The sequence below is a fragment of the Podarcis erhardii genome (genome assembly GCF_964252035.2).
Source record: "Podarcis erhardii genome assembly, chromosome: 7".
NCBI lineage: Eukaryota > Metazoa > Chordata > Lepidosauria > Squamata > Lacertidae > Podarcis > Podarcis erhardii.
In genome coordinates this window covers 7,852,929-7,868,972 of record NC_138511.1, presented here as the reverse complement: position 1 = coordinate 7,868,972, position 16,044 = coordinate 7,852,929, and the positions used below count along the sequence as shown (strand labels likewise).

The following is a 16,044-nucleotide window of genomic DNA, read 5'->3' as shown; positions in this document are numbered from 1 at the left end:
AGCCCCCTGTTCTCACAGTGGCCAAACCTGCAAGCACGATTGGGGCGCAAGAGCCCCTTCCCTCCTGCGGTTCCCTGCAATTGACATTCAGAAGCATTTGCTGCCCATCAGCGTGGAGGCAGAGGGTAGCCAGCCCTCGATAGCCCTCTCTTCCTCAAGGAATTTGTCTAATCTGCTGTCTAATCTACTTCATTTTCTCCGTCATGAATCTTCCAACATTCAACTTCACTGGATGCCCAGGAGTTCCTAATTTTCCTCCCTTATGAGAAAGGGATGTTAGCGGAAAAATCCGAGGGCTCCCTTGGACAAAAAGTAAAGACACCAACCAGAGTAAATTGGAGCAAATCAGCAGCCTGTAGGCTTGGCTTTTATTGACTGTTGCAACAGGGTGCTCCCCTCACTTGCAGGTGAGAGGAAAGACACAGAAAAATGGTGTGCAAGACCTTATAAAAACTTTTGAAATTCCCCTCCTCTAGGTCAAGCCCACCCCCAGAAACATCATGCATACATTACAGAAAGGAGGGGTTGAGGGAGGAGTTGCGGTGGTAACCTGAGTGTCTTGTCACCTGGCTGGTTCCTCCTTTCCCCCCTCCCCATGAGTCACTTCCAGGAGACAAAGGGGAGTTTGCAGTTTCCTGCCCCCTGAGGGAAGATCTGGTCAGTGTCCTTTGTTCCAGTCCATGCTGAATCCACTCCCATATGCAAGTTCTTTGTGATCTTGATTGTCTTCTGTCTAGGACCATCAGGGTTGGCATAGCAACTGGGCAGGGCTCCTGTGGATGTGCTGGGATGGTGAAGGGATTATGGTGCCCTGTATCAAACCTTCCCCATTTTGTAGTCCTTCCTTCATGGAGTAAAATAAAAGTAGAACAGTGCAAATCCGATGCATGGTTGATTTTCTATGAATTTATAACAGAAGCGTAGCGTATGTAGTGTGTGAGTGTGAGTGTGTGTGAAATTTGTACAAACTGAATGATGGGGGGGGGGGTTTCCTGCTACAGGGAGAAAACATTTTCTCTACCAACTTTCTCCATGTCGTGCATTATTTTATAAATTTCTCTGTCACATCTCACTTGCCTTTTCAATAAACACTCAAGCCCCAAGTGCCACTACCATTATGCACAGGGGAGTCTCTCAAGCTCCTGGATTATTTTGGCTGCCCTTTTCTGAACCTTTCCCAACACTAAGTGTCCTCTTTGAGGTGAGGCAACAAGCGCTGTACACATTACTGCAAGTACAGTCACACCTTAGATTTATTCAACAGCATTATATCAGCAGCTTTGTTTTCATTTCCTTTGCTGATGATCCCTAGCGCAGAACTTGTTTGTTTTTTTAGCCGCTTCACCCTGCACCAACATCTGACTCATGCTGTCTACTATGACCCAAAGGTCTCATTCCTCATCAGTCACTGCCAGTTCAGATCCCATGGTATATATGTGAAATTCAGATTTTTGGCCCCAACATGCATCATTTTACACTTGTTTGCATCACATTGCTTTTGCCAATGTAGCACCCATTATGTTCGGCAAGGTCTTTTTGAAGCTCTTCATCATCTCTTTTAATGACCCTGAATGACTTATTATCATCAGCAAACTTGCCCACTTCACTGCTCATTCCCAGCACTAGATCATTTATGATTACGGTATGTTAAAAAGCACAGTTCCCAATACCGACCCTTGGGGGACACTACTTCCTGCATCTCTCCATTCAGAGAACTATCAATTTATTCCTTCTTTGCTTCCTGCAAGCTAACCAATTCCTGAACCACAAGAGGTCCTCTCCTCTTACCCCATGATTGCTAAACTTACTCTGGAGTATTTAGTAAGGGACTTTGTCCAAGTACAGTATCTCAACCATCTAGACCTCTATCTTGATGGCCTGTTGACACTCCCTAAGAGCTCTAATAGGTTTGTGAAACCGGACTTGCCCCTGCAGAAGCCATGCTGGTTCTGTAGGGCTTGTTCTTCTATATGCTTGGTTATATTATGCTTAAAAATACTTCCCACAAGTTTTCACAAGGACAGATGCTAAGCTAATTGACCTTTAATTTGCAGGATGGTCCCTGGATCCCTTTTTAAAAATGAGTGTTACATTGGCTACTTTCCAGTCCTCAGACATGGAGGCTGATCTGATGGTGAAGTTACAAATTTATGTTAGACCAGTAATTCCACAACTGACTTCTTTGAGAACTCCCTTGGGCATCAGCCACTAGGTGCAAAGGAAAAACTCCAGTTGCACCAAAACACAGCCAGTTCAAAGGAAGGAAGGGCTGCTGGGGGTCTTTTGTGGGAAATGACACCTTGGGAGGATTGACAGTGCCTAAATTCAGGACCTGACTGAGCTTGGACATTAACCCTTTCTCCCACAAAGGGCTAGCTCAGAGCAATAGCAGTTCCTCAGCCCAAATACCCTAGACGCTAAAAGCACCTGCCTTAGATTTCTGAGTTTATGGAATGGCCACCCCAGCCCACTGTATACTGTCATATTTTAGGCTCTATAAAATGGCAACCTCCCCTGTAGGGGAGGGGCAGCTGATAGGTCTATGCAGCGGGGATAAAACAGTTAAGAGGAGAACGTGGAAGGTGAGTAGCATTAGATAGCCATTAAATGGCTCTTAGAAACTGCATGGCAACTGAGCAGGGCCTGACAACCCCATTTTGCGAACTCACCACCACAGGAGCCAGTGATGTGAGCACACTCCTCCCTTCAATATCTCACTACTCCTACTCCATCAAGATGGGCAGGTAGGGAGCTGAACTAGCACATTAGCAGCCTCCCCACCCTCCACCCCTACTTAAAAGGTCTATACTGGCATGGAATGCTTCTTTCATTCGCTCTTAAGCTAATGTTCCCCTTAACACACACATTCTGCTTTTTAAGAGGAGCAATATAAGGTCTAATAAAAATGCATTTATTTAATATACAAAACTTACAAATGCACTTAGGTCAAGGTCCTAGCTAGTGATAGTGTTCAAGTAGACATGCCAGTGTTTTCACTGGTGGTGGAGAGGGGGAACTTCAGTGGAAGAAGAAACCTGAGATGTAAGCAGCTACAAGGAAAGTGGGGGGAGAGAGGCTTTTTTCTTCTTTGGTATCTCACCACTGCACCCCAATCCGAAGTGCGAGTGCTGCAGAACTGCACTAAGCTCACTCTGAGGCACCCATCTTCAAAGCAGCCAAGCGTCCGGACAAGAAAAATGGTACCCAGATTCTTGGAGTCTAATACTCCCCCCCAACAAACAGCTCTTCCACCCCTGGCATTTAAAAAGGCAAGTCTGCTTATGGCACAGTATTCTTGTGTCAAAAAAGGCATGTGTAGTGAAAGGGAAAGAGAGAGATACCTCCCCTTCCTGTAGGCACATCATGTGGGCAGGATATTTGACAGGCAGCAAGTACAGAGAGGAAGGTGGCCGCCAGTCACCATCAAGGCACCACTTTGAGACAAGGAGGGGAGGGTGCCCTGAGAGCCAGCTTGCAGTGTGGGTGGTAGCTGTAGGGTACACAAGGCTTCACATTGCCAGGACGTGGTATGTTTCAAACCGATCTCCCTCCACAACCAAGCTGTGAAGCACTGCAGTCATCGCTGTCCCAAGCTGTTCCAAGTGCCAGCATTCGCAACCAAGGCTTCCCTGCAGACAAGCCTAACAGATCGGATCAACCACCTTCTTCCTGGGGCGACTTCGCGGGACCCGAGCCGAGCCCTGCAGAGGAGGACAAAGTGTGAGTGTTCTGGCATGCAGACCCCAGCCTCGGATACAAGAGCTGAAGTTCTGGAGGAAAGGGTGGGGCTGGGGTTGCACCCTCTCCCTTTGCCAGCCCAAGCCAGGGCACTTCCCAGGCTGTGCCCACCACCCAAGGGTCTCACCTCTTTGACAGGCGACTTCTTCTTCACCATGCGGAGGCTCTGGGTCCTGGCCAGCGGCTTGGAAAGCAAGGGCTTCCTGCTGTGGCCCCTTACGCCAGCAGAGAGCTCAGAGTCTGACCAGCAGTCCTCTTCGTTGCTGTCAGAGCCCAGCTCTTGAGGAGATGCCCTGTGTCCTATGAAACAACCAAGAGTGGCAGGCAAGGAAGGCTGGAGTTTTTCTCATGCCTGTTTTAACACCAAACAACACGAACTTTTAAATGTAGATACAGCTGCAACAGGAGCCCAGGAAATTAGAGGGGGAGGGTCTTCTTTCCCCCTTGCAATTGCTGGTGATGCGGGGGCGGGGGGGGGGAGCAAACTGGTGCGCCAGCTATTGTTGGATTGTCATCTGCCCCAGTCAACATAGCCAATGGTCAAACACCCTTCCCATGTGTTGTTCATGAGACAGAAACGTTGGCAAGCTCTCTGTCCACTCCCTCCCTGCCATGCATAATTCTATGAACGTCTTCCATGTCACTTCTTGCTCGCCTTTTCTCTAAACTAAAAAGTCATAAACATGGCAAGCTTTCCTTAGAGGGGAGTTGCTTCCCCCACCCCCTTGTTCATTGTGGATGCCAGCAGTTCCAAGCATTTTCTGGGCTTGCTCACCTATTGGCCTCCGGCGGAGCTCCTGTTCCTCCAGGTACAGGGGATCAGAGTAATGCACAGGAGCCGTGTCTGGGATGGAACGCAGGTCCTGCATGCTGAAGCTACGCAAATGCCCGGCCAGGGCCCCCTGACTCTGAACAAGGGGAGACAAAGGGAGGAATGAAGCAGAGAGCTGTATGCAAACAAAAGACCACCTTCAAGGGCAGCTCATTCCCCAATGACAAGAAAAGCTTTGCTTCCAAAAATCTTTCCTGGAGGTAATTCTCCCCCCCCCCACTATGGAGAAGAAACCAGCATGATCCGGACACTGCTCCTCACCCCAATTGTGTTTGGGGAAGATGAAAGAAATACATAGGGTTAAACAGCGCTGGCAGAGGAGAGAACTGAGCAGAGAGAACTGCCACTGTTACTGATGTCACATGAGACAAGCTAACCCAGATATTTAGAATGCTGATGTGTTTCTAGTTTATTGCTGGTTTTAATTTTTGGATGTTTTAATTGCTTTTACTGTTTTATTCTTTTTGTAAACCGCTTTGAGGTTTTCTGAAATTAAGCAGTATATACATTTTATGAAATAAATTTAATAAATAAGGAGGAATGAGACAAAGAGGGGTATTCTGTGCCAAGGGAGGGGGACACAACTGATAAACGACTCCCAAAAGCAGAATTCCCACAAATCCCCTTTGGTAGGACCTTCTTAAAGAGTGTGCAGAATGCAAGGCAATCCAGAGCTGCAGCCATACAGGGATAATTCTAAACATCGCCACCTTCACAAGCAGAGGTCTGTTTCAGAGGCATCCAGAGAAGGAACCAGCCCAAGCTGGGAAGCGTAATCCTGCTCAAAGGCCTAAGCATCTGCCTCGGGCCCACACTCCCAGTAAGAGCTGGGAGTAAGCCCAATTTTGTTCTACATTCATGTGGATTATTAAAATGAGGTCACCCTACCAGCTCCTTCCCACAGGTGGCAAAGCTTATTGCAGGCAGTATCTGGTCAACTGGGAAGGGCAACTGAGTCCAGAGAACTCATTGCAGGCAGTATCGGTCAACTGGGAAGGGCAACTGAGTCCAGAAAACCACCCAGATTCTGGCTGGTTACATCTCAGTCAGCTGGGGTGAGAGGTTTGCATAGCATGCTTCAACCACCCTCCATGGCCTGGCAATGCTGAGCTGGGAACTGGCAAGGCCACAGGGGGCTTTAGTGCAACAGACAAGGCTACTACATTACACCGCCTAGGAATGGGACAGCAGCCCTTCTCTTCCTTCCCCAAAGCCTCCAGGGCTGCTGCTTGTTGCCCAAGCTAGCCCGCCACCCCATGCCCTTCTTAGCCAATATACAGAGGAAACGTGGTTACTTTTGCTGCAGCTTGGACAGCAGCTGTGGCTGCGACATTGAGGCTCTTCTTCCCAAAGCTCAGGAGTGTCTCATAGCCACGCTCCTGGGCCTGAAGGATGAGCTGATCAATTTCCTGCAGGGAAAAAGGAAGAGGAAAAGAAAGATTGTATGAAATGCACATGACTCTGGCAGAACTAAATAAGCAATAGGCAAAGCACATTGAAGGCTGGAACTTTTGGTGACCAAAACCTCCATGCATGTAGTAACTCCCACACAGAAGCTTCCAGAAATCCTTTGCTCATCCAGAACCGGACGGAAAAATGAAGGAGTGGCTCACCTGTTGCCAAACCCCTGAATGCCTCCCCCCTTCCCTGAAGCGGACGGTCTGTTCTAGGATTACTCTCACCTTTTCTTTGTGGGATAATGTGGGATGTACAAATTTGCGGTACAGCCAGCTAGCACCCCTTGTGTATGGAGACAACAGCCATATGACAAATCCCATTTTGATCTCATAGTAGAAGGGGAACCTGTTCAGAAGAAAAAACAGTTGTGAGACCAGGGAGCGGGTGGGCTTTGGGATCTTTTCTGTTCAACAGCGGACATGTCTATGTAGTTCACTGAAACAAGGGGGTGGGGAGAGAGGGAGAGGGAGAACGGCAACTCACCAGGAAATGAAAGTATCTGCAAGGGTCTCTGTGGCCATGAAGAGGGCAAACACGATCCAGTACATCATCCAGCGGACCTGCCAAGTCACCAGGAAGCATTAGGTCCCTCCTAGTCAATGAGATGCAAAAGCCTGGGGAAACCCTGCCCTGCTACAGAGAAACTGGTCTCAGGTGGCACCTAAATCTTCAGCTCTCAATGTGGAATTGCACCATGGAGACACAGTACGTCAACAAAGGTAAAGAGACACCAGTCACAATATTGACTGTCCCCCCATCTAACTTTGGTTTATTAATCATCATGACAAGTGTGTCCTCCAAGCCACAAGTGTCTTTAATTTGGAGAGCCACAATCATGGTCCCCGGGCTGAGAAGAACATAGGAGCATATAAGAAGAGCCTGCTGGATCAGGCCAATGGCCCATCTAGTCCAGTGGCTGACCAGATGTCCCAGTGGAAAACCCCCAAGCAGGATTCGAGTGCAAGAGCCCTTTCCCCTCCTGCAGTTTCCAGCAACTGGTATTCAGAAGCACTGTGGCCTCCAATTGCAGAGGGAGAGCGTTGCCATCAAGGCTAGTAGCCATTAATAGCCCACTTCTCGATGAATTTGTCTAATCCAGTTTTGAAGACATCTAGGTTGGTGGCCATCATTGCCTCCTGTGGGAGGGAGTTCCACAGTTTAACTTTGTGCTTGAATTAAGAAGTCCTTCCTTTTGTCTGTCCTGAATCTTTCAACATTCAGCTTCATTGGATGTCCACCAGTTCTAGAAGGCCCTGCCCCAGTCACCCACTGCACCCTCAGGCAAGAAGAGGGACAGACAGCAGGACCCCTGACGAGCAGCATCATGTGGGAGAAGACAACCCAAAGGGAAGCCATTCAGTGTCACTTGTAGTCCCCAAATGTCCAAATGTAGTCCTCAAGGCAGCCCCACAAAAAGTGCATGGTGCTCAATGCCACAGCTGAGCACAAATGCCCCTGGCTGCTTTAGCCAGGCACTGTGGGAAATAAATTTGCTTTATTTTTACAGCAGCCCTGGGCACTGTGGCTACAGAAGAATCTGCCCACTCTTGAAGCCACTCATGAACACTCACAGTCCTGAGATGGCATCAACCCACAGCTTGAGTCAACTACAGCAGACCCTCGAGTTATGTACCGCTCTGGATACGTAACTTTCAGGTTGCGAAGGCGGCAAACCCGGAAGTGTATACATGTGCAGAAGCGCTCTGCGTGCCACACGCATATGCAGAAGCACTCTATCGTGCCACGTGTGTGCGCAGAAGCGGTGCCTCCAATTACAGACTTTTCAGGTTAAGTATGGACCCCCAGAATGAATTTAATTCATATCCAGAGAGTCCACTGTACTGTATTCAGAATCTGGGGGTTACTTCATTCTTCCTCCCCCCTGCTCCGACACCACTTACATATTCCCGGATATTTTTCGTTTTCACAGCCTTGTAGGAAGCATAGGCAGGGTAGAGCATCCCAAGCACCAGCCTGTAACGGAAAGGGGGCGTCAAGAAGGCGGGCCAGCACCGGTACAATCCAGCTAGGATCCACAGGCACCACTGCTTCGCATAGCGCTGCACCTTGGCCTTCGCGGCCTCCATGGCTGCCCCAGAGAATATGCTATTCCGACCCTGGGGCATGGCAAGAAGGGTGCAAGAGGCCTCCAAGCACCAGGCACGCAGCTGACTGCACTGAGCAGCTCAGGCACTCTCAAGGATTATTTCTGGGGCCTTCTCCCTCCTACACACATGCCTTGGGTTGCTCAATGAGAGGTGGGACCGGCTCAACAAGCTCCTCAGCCAGGCCTTCCTTGGCTGCTGGGTGTAAACAAAAGGGCAGCTGGAGACATAAGACTCAAGCCCCTCCAGGAGCCTCCAAGACCGGAAGTCCAGCTCAGTCCCCCATGAAATCTAAGAATCTCCCCAGCCCCTGACTCAAAGCTGCAGGAATGTTGTGTAGAGCATTCCACCATCTTGTTGGCACCATAACATATATGGAAACAGAGAATATTTGATCAGGGTTACCATAGCTCAGTGGGAAAGTACCTGGTTGTGCACAGAAGGGCCTAGGTTCATTCTCCAGCATTTGCAGGGAAGGGAAGTTTGGGAAAGATCTTTCTCTAAGATGCTGAAATCCCCTGCCAGTCAGTTCTGAACAAGATGGACCAATGGTCCAACTCAGTATAAGGCAACAGCATTTCTGAGGAAGGAGCTCTACACAACCAATCAACAATTGTAGAGGGTTGGGTTAGATGACCCTGGCGGTCCCTTCCAACTCTACAATTCTATGATTCTGAATCGATGGGATGCTTCTGGAACTATTGATGGCATGCCTGAAAAGATTCAGTTCCCCAATCTGGAGCCCTTGAAATGTTCTGGATCACAGCTCTCATCGGCTCCCCCTGCTGTGCTCCCACTCTATGGGCCACGCTGGCTGAATCTGATGAAAAGACAACTGGAAGGCACCAGGTTCAAGAAGCATACAATAGCAAAGACTGAAAGAAACTGAGGGCCATTAGTCTGCAGTTAAGCAAAACTGAGGCAGGTTATATTTAAGAAAAATAGCGGCAGGGAGGCTGAACAATTGTTTACTGAGAAAGATGAGCAAGCAATATCTTGAAACTACAAGGGTGAAGATTTATAACTCTATTTTAAAAAAATAAATGTCCGGTAGCACCTTACAGACCAACTAAGTTTGGTCTTGGTATGAGCTTTCGTGTGCATGCCAACAATTATTTTTATTTTTATTATTATTATTTTATAACATTTCTACTGCGCCAGACCAACACAGCTACCTACCTGGATTTAGAACTTGTAAGATTTAAGCTGTAGTGTTTATGGTGCATCTGAGTTTCTCTGCATCAGAGAAGCCCAGCATTATGTGGCTCCTTCCACACTAGCATGACTCCTCTCTTAAGGATGCAAAGCTGGGAATCATAGACTTACAGGAATTGGGTCATCTAATCCAGCCAATAGTCATCTAATTCAGCCTCCTGGTGCTGACTCAATTCAGAACCACTATGTGCTGCTTGTGAGACACCAGAAGAAAACCTGACTACCACAGGAGTCAAGTGCAAAACGGCCCTTAGCATTTTGCCAGTTGTGCAACCAGGGAGGAGAGGGCATGTCTTGTCATGCCTTGCATTCAGGACTCGAAGAGCATAATGTGGCTTGTTGTGTCTTGCATTCAGGACTCAAAGAGCATAATATAACCTTTGGCTCCTTTGAAAAAAGACCAAGTTTATCAGTGGAGCTGAAGGAACATTGCAAGTTTCAAATTTTAGGTGCCCAGAGGGCCCCCCAACCACTCTGTCAAACCAGAGGATTATAAAGGAAATAAAAATTAGAGGAAAAAAGGTCTCTATTGCTAAAGAAAGGGAAAATGCTCCATTGTCTCTGTTCTTTCCACAGATCCGCAACTGAATGGCATCCATGCCCCTGGCACAGCATCTGACTCCCACCCCGCCTACAGCCCTGACTCAATTCCATGAGAGTTATTCATGCCAAGCCTCCAGAACACACTTCCTCAATGGGCACCCTTGTTGCACATACACTTGGCCTGGCGCTAAAGGCATCCCACAAGCATCCAAGTTTACACTCCATCACGGAACCAGAGTGCATCTCAAACAGCAGCATTCCACAAGTGGAAGTGCACGAACTTTTCTTACTTTTTATTAATCTTAATTTTTTTTTATTTTTTGCAGTGCGATTTAATGTCTTTTACAGTGTTGTTACCTGCCCTGGGACCTTAGGAGGAAGGGCAGGCAATAAACTGAAATAATAATAATAAATATAATAATAATTTACTATTATAATAAGTGTGTGTTTTGGGGGGTGCTCCATGGCGTCTGGGAGCCAGGGTGCCACTCAAAGGGCTCATCGTTTTCTCTCTGGAGACGAACCCCACCCGCCAAGGGGGAGAGAACAACGGGGCGAGGAGCCTCCATTTACCAGCCCAAGTTTCTAGTCCTCTGGGTGGGCATGAACGTATCTAAAAACGAGGCGCAGTTCCAGCCAAAGGCTCGGAGGGCGGCTCCCCTTAGCTGCCATCCCACCCACCGACCGAGATGCCTCAGGCTGGGCCGGCTCCTTATGCTGTCCGACGAAAGGACCCCCCACCCCCCACCCCAAGCGACTCCTTCGCCCTGGGCTGAACCCTCGCAGCTTCGCCTCACGGAAACGCCGCGGGGCCCCCCCGAGGCCATCCAGTCGACCCCCCACCCGCTCCCGAACGCAGCCCAACTCACACCACCACGCGGTACAGGACCCAGGAGATCATGGCCGGGCCCGCCTCTGCTTCCTCCGCCTGGGCCGCCTCAGCCAAGGACGCTCCGCTTGGCGAGGCCCCGACTCCGGAGGCAACAGGTGCGGCGACCTCCCCTCGCCAGCCGTTTGAATGTTGGTGCCAGAGCGCACGCGCGGCCCCCTCGCGCACCAACGGCTCTGCCTGCCGCCTCCCGATAGGCTGCCCTGGGCCCCGCCCCTTGCGGGTGGGCGAATTAGGAGGCAGAGAGAAGACGACGGTTGCTGCCCCCTTAGTGGGGCTGGCGGCTGCTCCCCTTCCGCCCTCTCTGACTGGCTTGAGGAGATCGAAGTAGCAGGAGGGAGAGTCCCTTCCGGCCTCTTCCGCCAGCTTTGGTGCCCTCTCTAGGCGTTTCGGGAACTACCACTCCCGTCAGCCCCAGGAGGCCATCCTTCCGGTCCGGGTGTTGCCTAACCGCCGAAGAGGCTGATGGGAGTAGTAGTCCAAAACATCCCTCCTTCTTTTATTTTCTTGTATCAGAGTTTGTACTACAGTTTGAATTCTAGGGAGTTCTAAGAACTCATATATAAGAACACACACCAAACAATGCAGCATCTTGCAAAGTACATTACAATTGCTACAAAAGACAGAAAAATCATTACTTGATCAGCCAGAACCACCAGCAATTTTCAAGGGATCCGTGTTCAGCAGGGACTGCCAACTTGAATAAAATATTGGGAGGTTGGTTCCTATGTTGTTGAGGGAGGGAAATCTGGGGATCCGTGTTCTAGGTCAAGGCTGTAATCACTCAGGTAATAATAATAATAATAATAATAATAATAATAATAATAATAATAATTTATTTATACCCTGCCCATCTGGCTGGGTTTCCCCAGCCACTCCGGGCGGCTTCCAACAAAACACTAAAATACGATAAGTTTCCCTAAACAGGGCTGCCTTCAGATGTCTTCTAAAAGTTTGGTAGTTATTTTTCTCTTAATAATAGGAGATCTCGAACTCTGAGAGTTCAATAGGCCAATATTAAGAAAGGAGGGTTTATGTTTCCGTAATTCCATCTCTCTCATTTGGCAACAGATAGGATCAGAATGTCAATAAGTCATAGAGTTGTAGAGTTGGAAGGGATCTCGTGGGTCATGTTACAGAAAATAGGGATCCACCCTACATAATCTCTAAAACATTATTCCTCGTTTAAAAGGACCACATTTCCCCTTTAAACCAGAACTTTACAGTCAGTGTTTTCACATGCACAACAGTTCCCCCTGCTGGAGTGTTTTGCTGTGTGGAAAGAATCAATTTATAACTCTCATATTTGTAAATAAGATATTTTATGAATGAATAGACTGATAAATAGTTTCTATCCAAGAGCTGTGGCCTTCTTAAATGCAGTAACTCGATAGTGTGACCTGGGAGTTTGATGGGTGTGGGTGTGGGTGTGGCTGGAATGTGGTTTGTTTGGTTGTTGTTGTTGTTTTGCTTTTGTTGTTTTTAAGGGATGGCATCCAATTTCGTTGCACTTGTGCAATGTTGCACTTGTGTAATGACAATAAAGAATCTATCTATCTATCTATCTATCTATCTATCTATCTATCTATCTAACATATTTTATGAATGATACTCCTGCCTTTTCTTCTCCTGGAGATATCCCACAAGGCAGCAGATGTTTAGGATCAGACTTCTCCTTCTCCTAGATGGGCAACCTTCCCAGGTTGAAAAGTCCCACCTGCCCCTCACCTCCCTGTAGAGCATGTGCAGAAACCACCTTCTTGACCGTTGGGCCCACTATTGGTCTTGTCCACTCAATCTGCCAGAGCCTGTTTTTGCATGCAGGGGAAGTCTCTAAATCATTAAGGGTTTGAGACCTATCGGCTACCCCCACCTGGTTTAGCTGGCTAATCAGCCAAAATATCTCAGTGAGCATAGAAGAGGGCCATGTTTGGTTCATATCTGACCTTGGCAGTCACCTTTGTAGTCAGGTAGTCAGGAACTCCTAAATGGGCTGCAGATAGGTCATTCATTGGTAGGTTGGGTACTTGTCAACAAAATAGTGAGTGAGACCTGTCAAACTGAGGTCTTGTGCATCAGTAGGAGAAAAACGAACCCAGATAAATACAGTATCTAAAAAAGTAGATACAGTATGTCAGGAATATGAATGGCAGACCTGGATGGGCTATTTACAACATATCATGATGGACAAGTTGGAAAAACATGTAACCTATGCATGCTCCAGTTTTTGCTGGACACTTTATGAAGTTTTAAAAGTTGCTCCCCACTTTGTTTAGGGCTCCTCTTCTTCCTTTTGTTGGAGAAGGGAGAGACACTGCTGCAAGAGATCAATAAAGACCAGGTTTAAAGAGCCTGCCTTGCTTTCTTTTACCTGATTGTCATCTCTGTTTTGTTTCTCTGACCAAGAGTGGACCTTGGGAGATCCCACATCCCTCAAGAGGGGGTTAGGTTGTAAAAGCAAACCCCAACTTCCACAACACCTTGCAATACAGGAATCACAGCAAAATAATATCTAATGGAGAGGCCTTCCAAATAGAAAGGACAACACCCTTTGCCTAATGCTGAACCCCAAAAGAAGGCGGGGGGAGGGGGGAGAGTTGTTTTTTCCCATGTGAACACAACTTTACTTGACATGACAGTTCAAGGCAAAATCATTACCAGCTTCCAGACAGTTAATGAAGAAAGCATGAAGAAATAGGGAATAAATAACTTTATTACAATGAATTAAATTTCCCAAGTCAAATTAAAAGGTGTAGAGGTGCCACTATTTTTCAAGGTGCACATTCCCAAGTGCATTTCGTATGTGATTAAGCAGAAGTGTCTGTCGTGAGAAGTGTCCTGTCCATGTAGAATCTTTCCTACCTGCTTAATATCATGCCTTCCCTAGGAAAGGTCCAAGTGTCCTGATAGAAGCTTCACTTCACCTTTTAACTTATTTAATGGATAGCACTGGACAGGTGAGGCGAAGGAAAAGCCAACAGCCTCCCCCTGGAAATCACCCCCCCCAGTATTTTTCCTCAAGTTCTTCCCAGCAGAGATATTGAAGGCCATCCTCCTTGAGAATTCAAAATGCTGTTGGTATTTCCTAATTTTGAGCAGCCTTCACACCTACCTGCCAAAGGCTATCTTGGCTGAAGACAAGAGAAACTCAAGTTCCAGAATGGTGAGACACAGATTCTCTGTGTAGGCTCAGAGGCACCCTGCTCTCCATCCAAAAAGAAGAAAGGCTGCAGTCCTCACCATAACCACTCAGAGGTCAGCCCCACTTAATTCAATAGGGCTTACTTCAAAGTTAGAGGGTTAGGATTGCAACATAACTCACACCATAGGGATGAGGCCATCACACTTGTGTCCTTCATATCCCTGGGCCTTACATTCCTGAACCCGGACAGGATGGTGTGCGTGTGTGTATGTGTGTGTGTGTGTGTGTGTGTGTGTGTGCATGCTACATTTTACACCACAAGAAATGCAGAGCCGAGGGGAGTTGAACTGTCCTTTCCCCCCCCCCTGCTGCTGCTGTTGCTGTGCATGGCTATTCTCCATGGCTTGAGACGCTTTTCTCCATTGCCTTGGGGAAAGGTGGCTGTGGAGAGTGAGGGCGAGGTCTAGAGAGGAAAGGTATAAGGACAGAAGAAGAATCCTGGTGGATCAGGCCCATCAAGTTTGGCATCCAGTGGCCAACCAGATGCCTCTGGGAAACCCACAAGCAGGGGCAGAACACAACGTGATGAAGGTAAACTGGACAGAAGGCAGAGAGAGCTAGCTGAGTTTCAGCCTGGAGTCTTTCCCAGCCCTACCAAGGGATACTTGGGGTTGGATATAGGATGTTCTGCATGCCATTATAAGAGAACAATGGAGGCGTTCACGGTGAGTTCCAGCACCTCTTTTTCCAGAAAAATAGCATTGACTACACTCTGGCTTTACCAGCGTTCGGTGTAAAGGGTCTCAATTGCACCGAAGGCTTTCATAAATACTGCAAATTAAAAGAGGAGACCACCTTTGGGTGCCCTGCTCCTTCCACTAAAGGAAGGCAGTGCATGGATTTCCACCTACGCCCATAGAATCATAGAACTGTAGAGTTGGAAGGGACCCAAAGGGCCAACCCCCTGCAATGCAGGAATCACATGACCCTCTTGAACCCAGGTATCCATGTGACCACTTTCTGTTTTATATAACCCTCTGCACCACATTCTTAAGCCTGAGCCATAGATTACCAGGCTCCTCCCTGCCCTGGCTTCTGTTCTTGCCCAAGTTTAGCTTGTTTTGCTGTTGTCCTTCTGTTTGCACACTTGGATGTTCTGCTGGCCCTGTTGATTCCATAGCCTCCTTCTACCACCCTTTCTAGAAGCCCTTGGCCTGACTCTGGGAGGCCAAGAGTCTGACTGAGGTTTCTCCATGCTTCAAATGGATCTGAGGATCTGGCCCGTTGAATGATGCTAGCAGGAGATGCCACCAGTAGATCAAAATCCCATTCACTTTATTCTGGGACTAGACAACAGAAAGTCCCTCCTTCTGCTGCTCCTCATCTCTCCTGAGCCAGTCCCAAGAGGTTCAAAGACAGCCTTGATTTGGAAGAGGGAGCTATGTCAAGCTGCAGCCACCCTGAGCCGGCAAAGCAAGCTACATGCACTGCTGACCCACCCAACTGGGCAAGAGTTTGCCCCATGCACCACCTGGAGTCACAGAGACCCATCTGCCACCTCTGGCCCACACTGAAAGTAGGTTTTGCTCTTTTCTTAATACACTTTTTGCCTAACGAGAAGCAATAAGCAGGACTGAGACCTCTTTGGGGAATATGTAAAAATATAGAGAGACGTCTGCTGCCAAAGTCACATATTTTAGTTGCATAATAAAATAGCTGCATATAGTACCTGTCTTCATATAATCATAAACCGTATGCATCAGTTGCACTATCCAGATGGATGTCTGGTCTCGATCCTGTGATATCTTCCAGCATATTCCTCTTAGTATGTGGAATAATGTTTTATGGACCCTCAGAAATCTGCAAAGGAGCTTAGAAATCATGGGATTTCTGGTAGGGGTTGTGTAATTAATATTTATGTCTCTTCACTTGCTACCTGATTCCCAATCCAATCACCATTATGTTTTCTAGCTCTCTGTCCACAACAGCTAGAAAGCGGCTTTCTTAAGATGAGAGTTGCTGTAGGTTTAGAGGTTAATAAGAGCTGATGGACCAGTCAGAAAAAACTGGGATGTTAAGAGGCACAGCTGGAAGTCAGCTGGGAGCTGCTGGTGCAGAGCCA

At 47.9% G+C, this 16,044-nt stretch overlaps 1 protein-coding gene and 1 long non-coding RNA gene across 5 annotated transcripts; one reads left to right on the top strand and one right to left on the bottom strand.

The window, feature by feature from the left end:
- The first annotated feature begins 106 nt into the window (after positions 1 to 106).
- Positions 107 to 3,232, top strand: LOC309345510. Its single transcript, XR_014158272.1, has 2 exons — positions 107 to 275; positions 1,006 to 3,232. It is a non-coding gene; the product is annotated as an uncharacterized lncRNA (long non-coding RNA).
- REEP4 (receptor accessory protein 4) lies at positions 2,891 to 11,169 on the bottom strand. Of its 4 annotated transcripts, none has more exons than XM_081868538.1 (8): positions 10,761 to 11,169; positions 7,930 to 8,002; positions 6,512 to 6,588; positions 6,253 to 6,373; positions 5,866 to 5,979; positions 4,514 to 4,646; positions 3,866 to 4,038; positions 2,891 to 3,701 (listed from the first exon to the last, which is right to left on the bottom strand). In XM_081868538.1, the coding sequence occupies exons 1-8, from the start codon at positions 10,790 to 10,792 to the stop codon at positions 3,642 to 3,644; spliced, it is 783 nt and encodes a 260-aa protein (XP_081724664.1). In that variant the 5' UTR covers positions 10,793 to 11,169; the 3' UTR covers positions 2,891 to 3,641. The 4 variants fall into 4 exon arrangements, with proteins under 4 accessions (XP_081724664.1, XP_081724663.1, XP_081724662.1 ...); XM_081868537.1 differs by lacking the exon at positions 10,761 to 11,169 and adding an exon at positions 9,460 to 9,488; XM_081868536.1 differs by lacking the exon at positions 10,761 to 11,169 and adding an exon at positions 9,313 to 9,374.
- Between the last annotated feature and the right edge of the window lie 4,875 nt (positions 11,170 to 16,044).

Excerpts from the sequence above, each read along its gene's own strand:
- REEP4 (XM_081868535.1), bottom strand. The coding sequence starts at position 8,154 with ATGCCCCAGGGTCGGAATAGCATATTCTCTGGGGCAGCCATGGAGGCC. Across the intron at positions 6,374-6,511 it reads GCAGATACTTTCATTTCCTG|GTTCCCCTTCTACTATGAGA; the intron begins GTGAGTTGCCGT and ends TCTTCTGAACAG. Across the intron at positions 3,702-3,865 it reads AGAAGTCGCCTGTCAAAGAG|GGCTCGGCTCGGGTCCCGCG; the intron begins GTGAGACCCTTG and ends CCTCCTCTGCAG.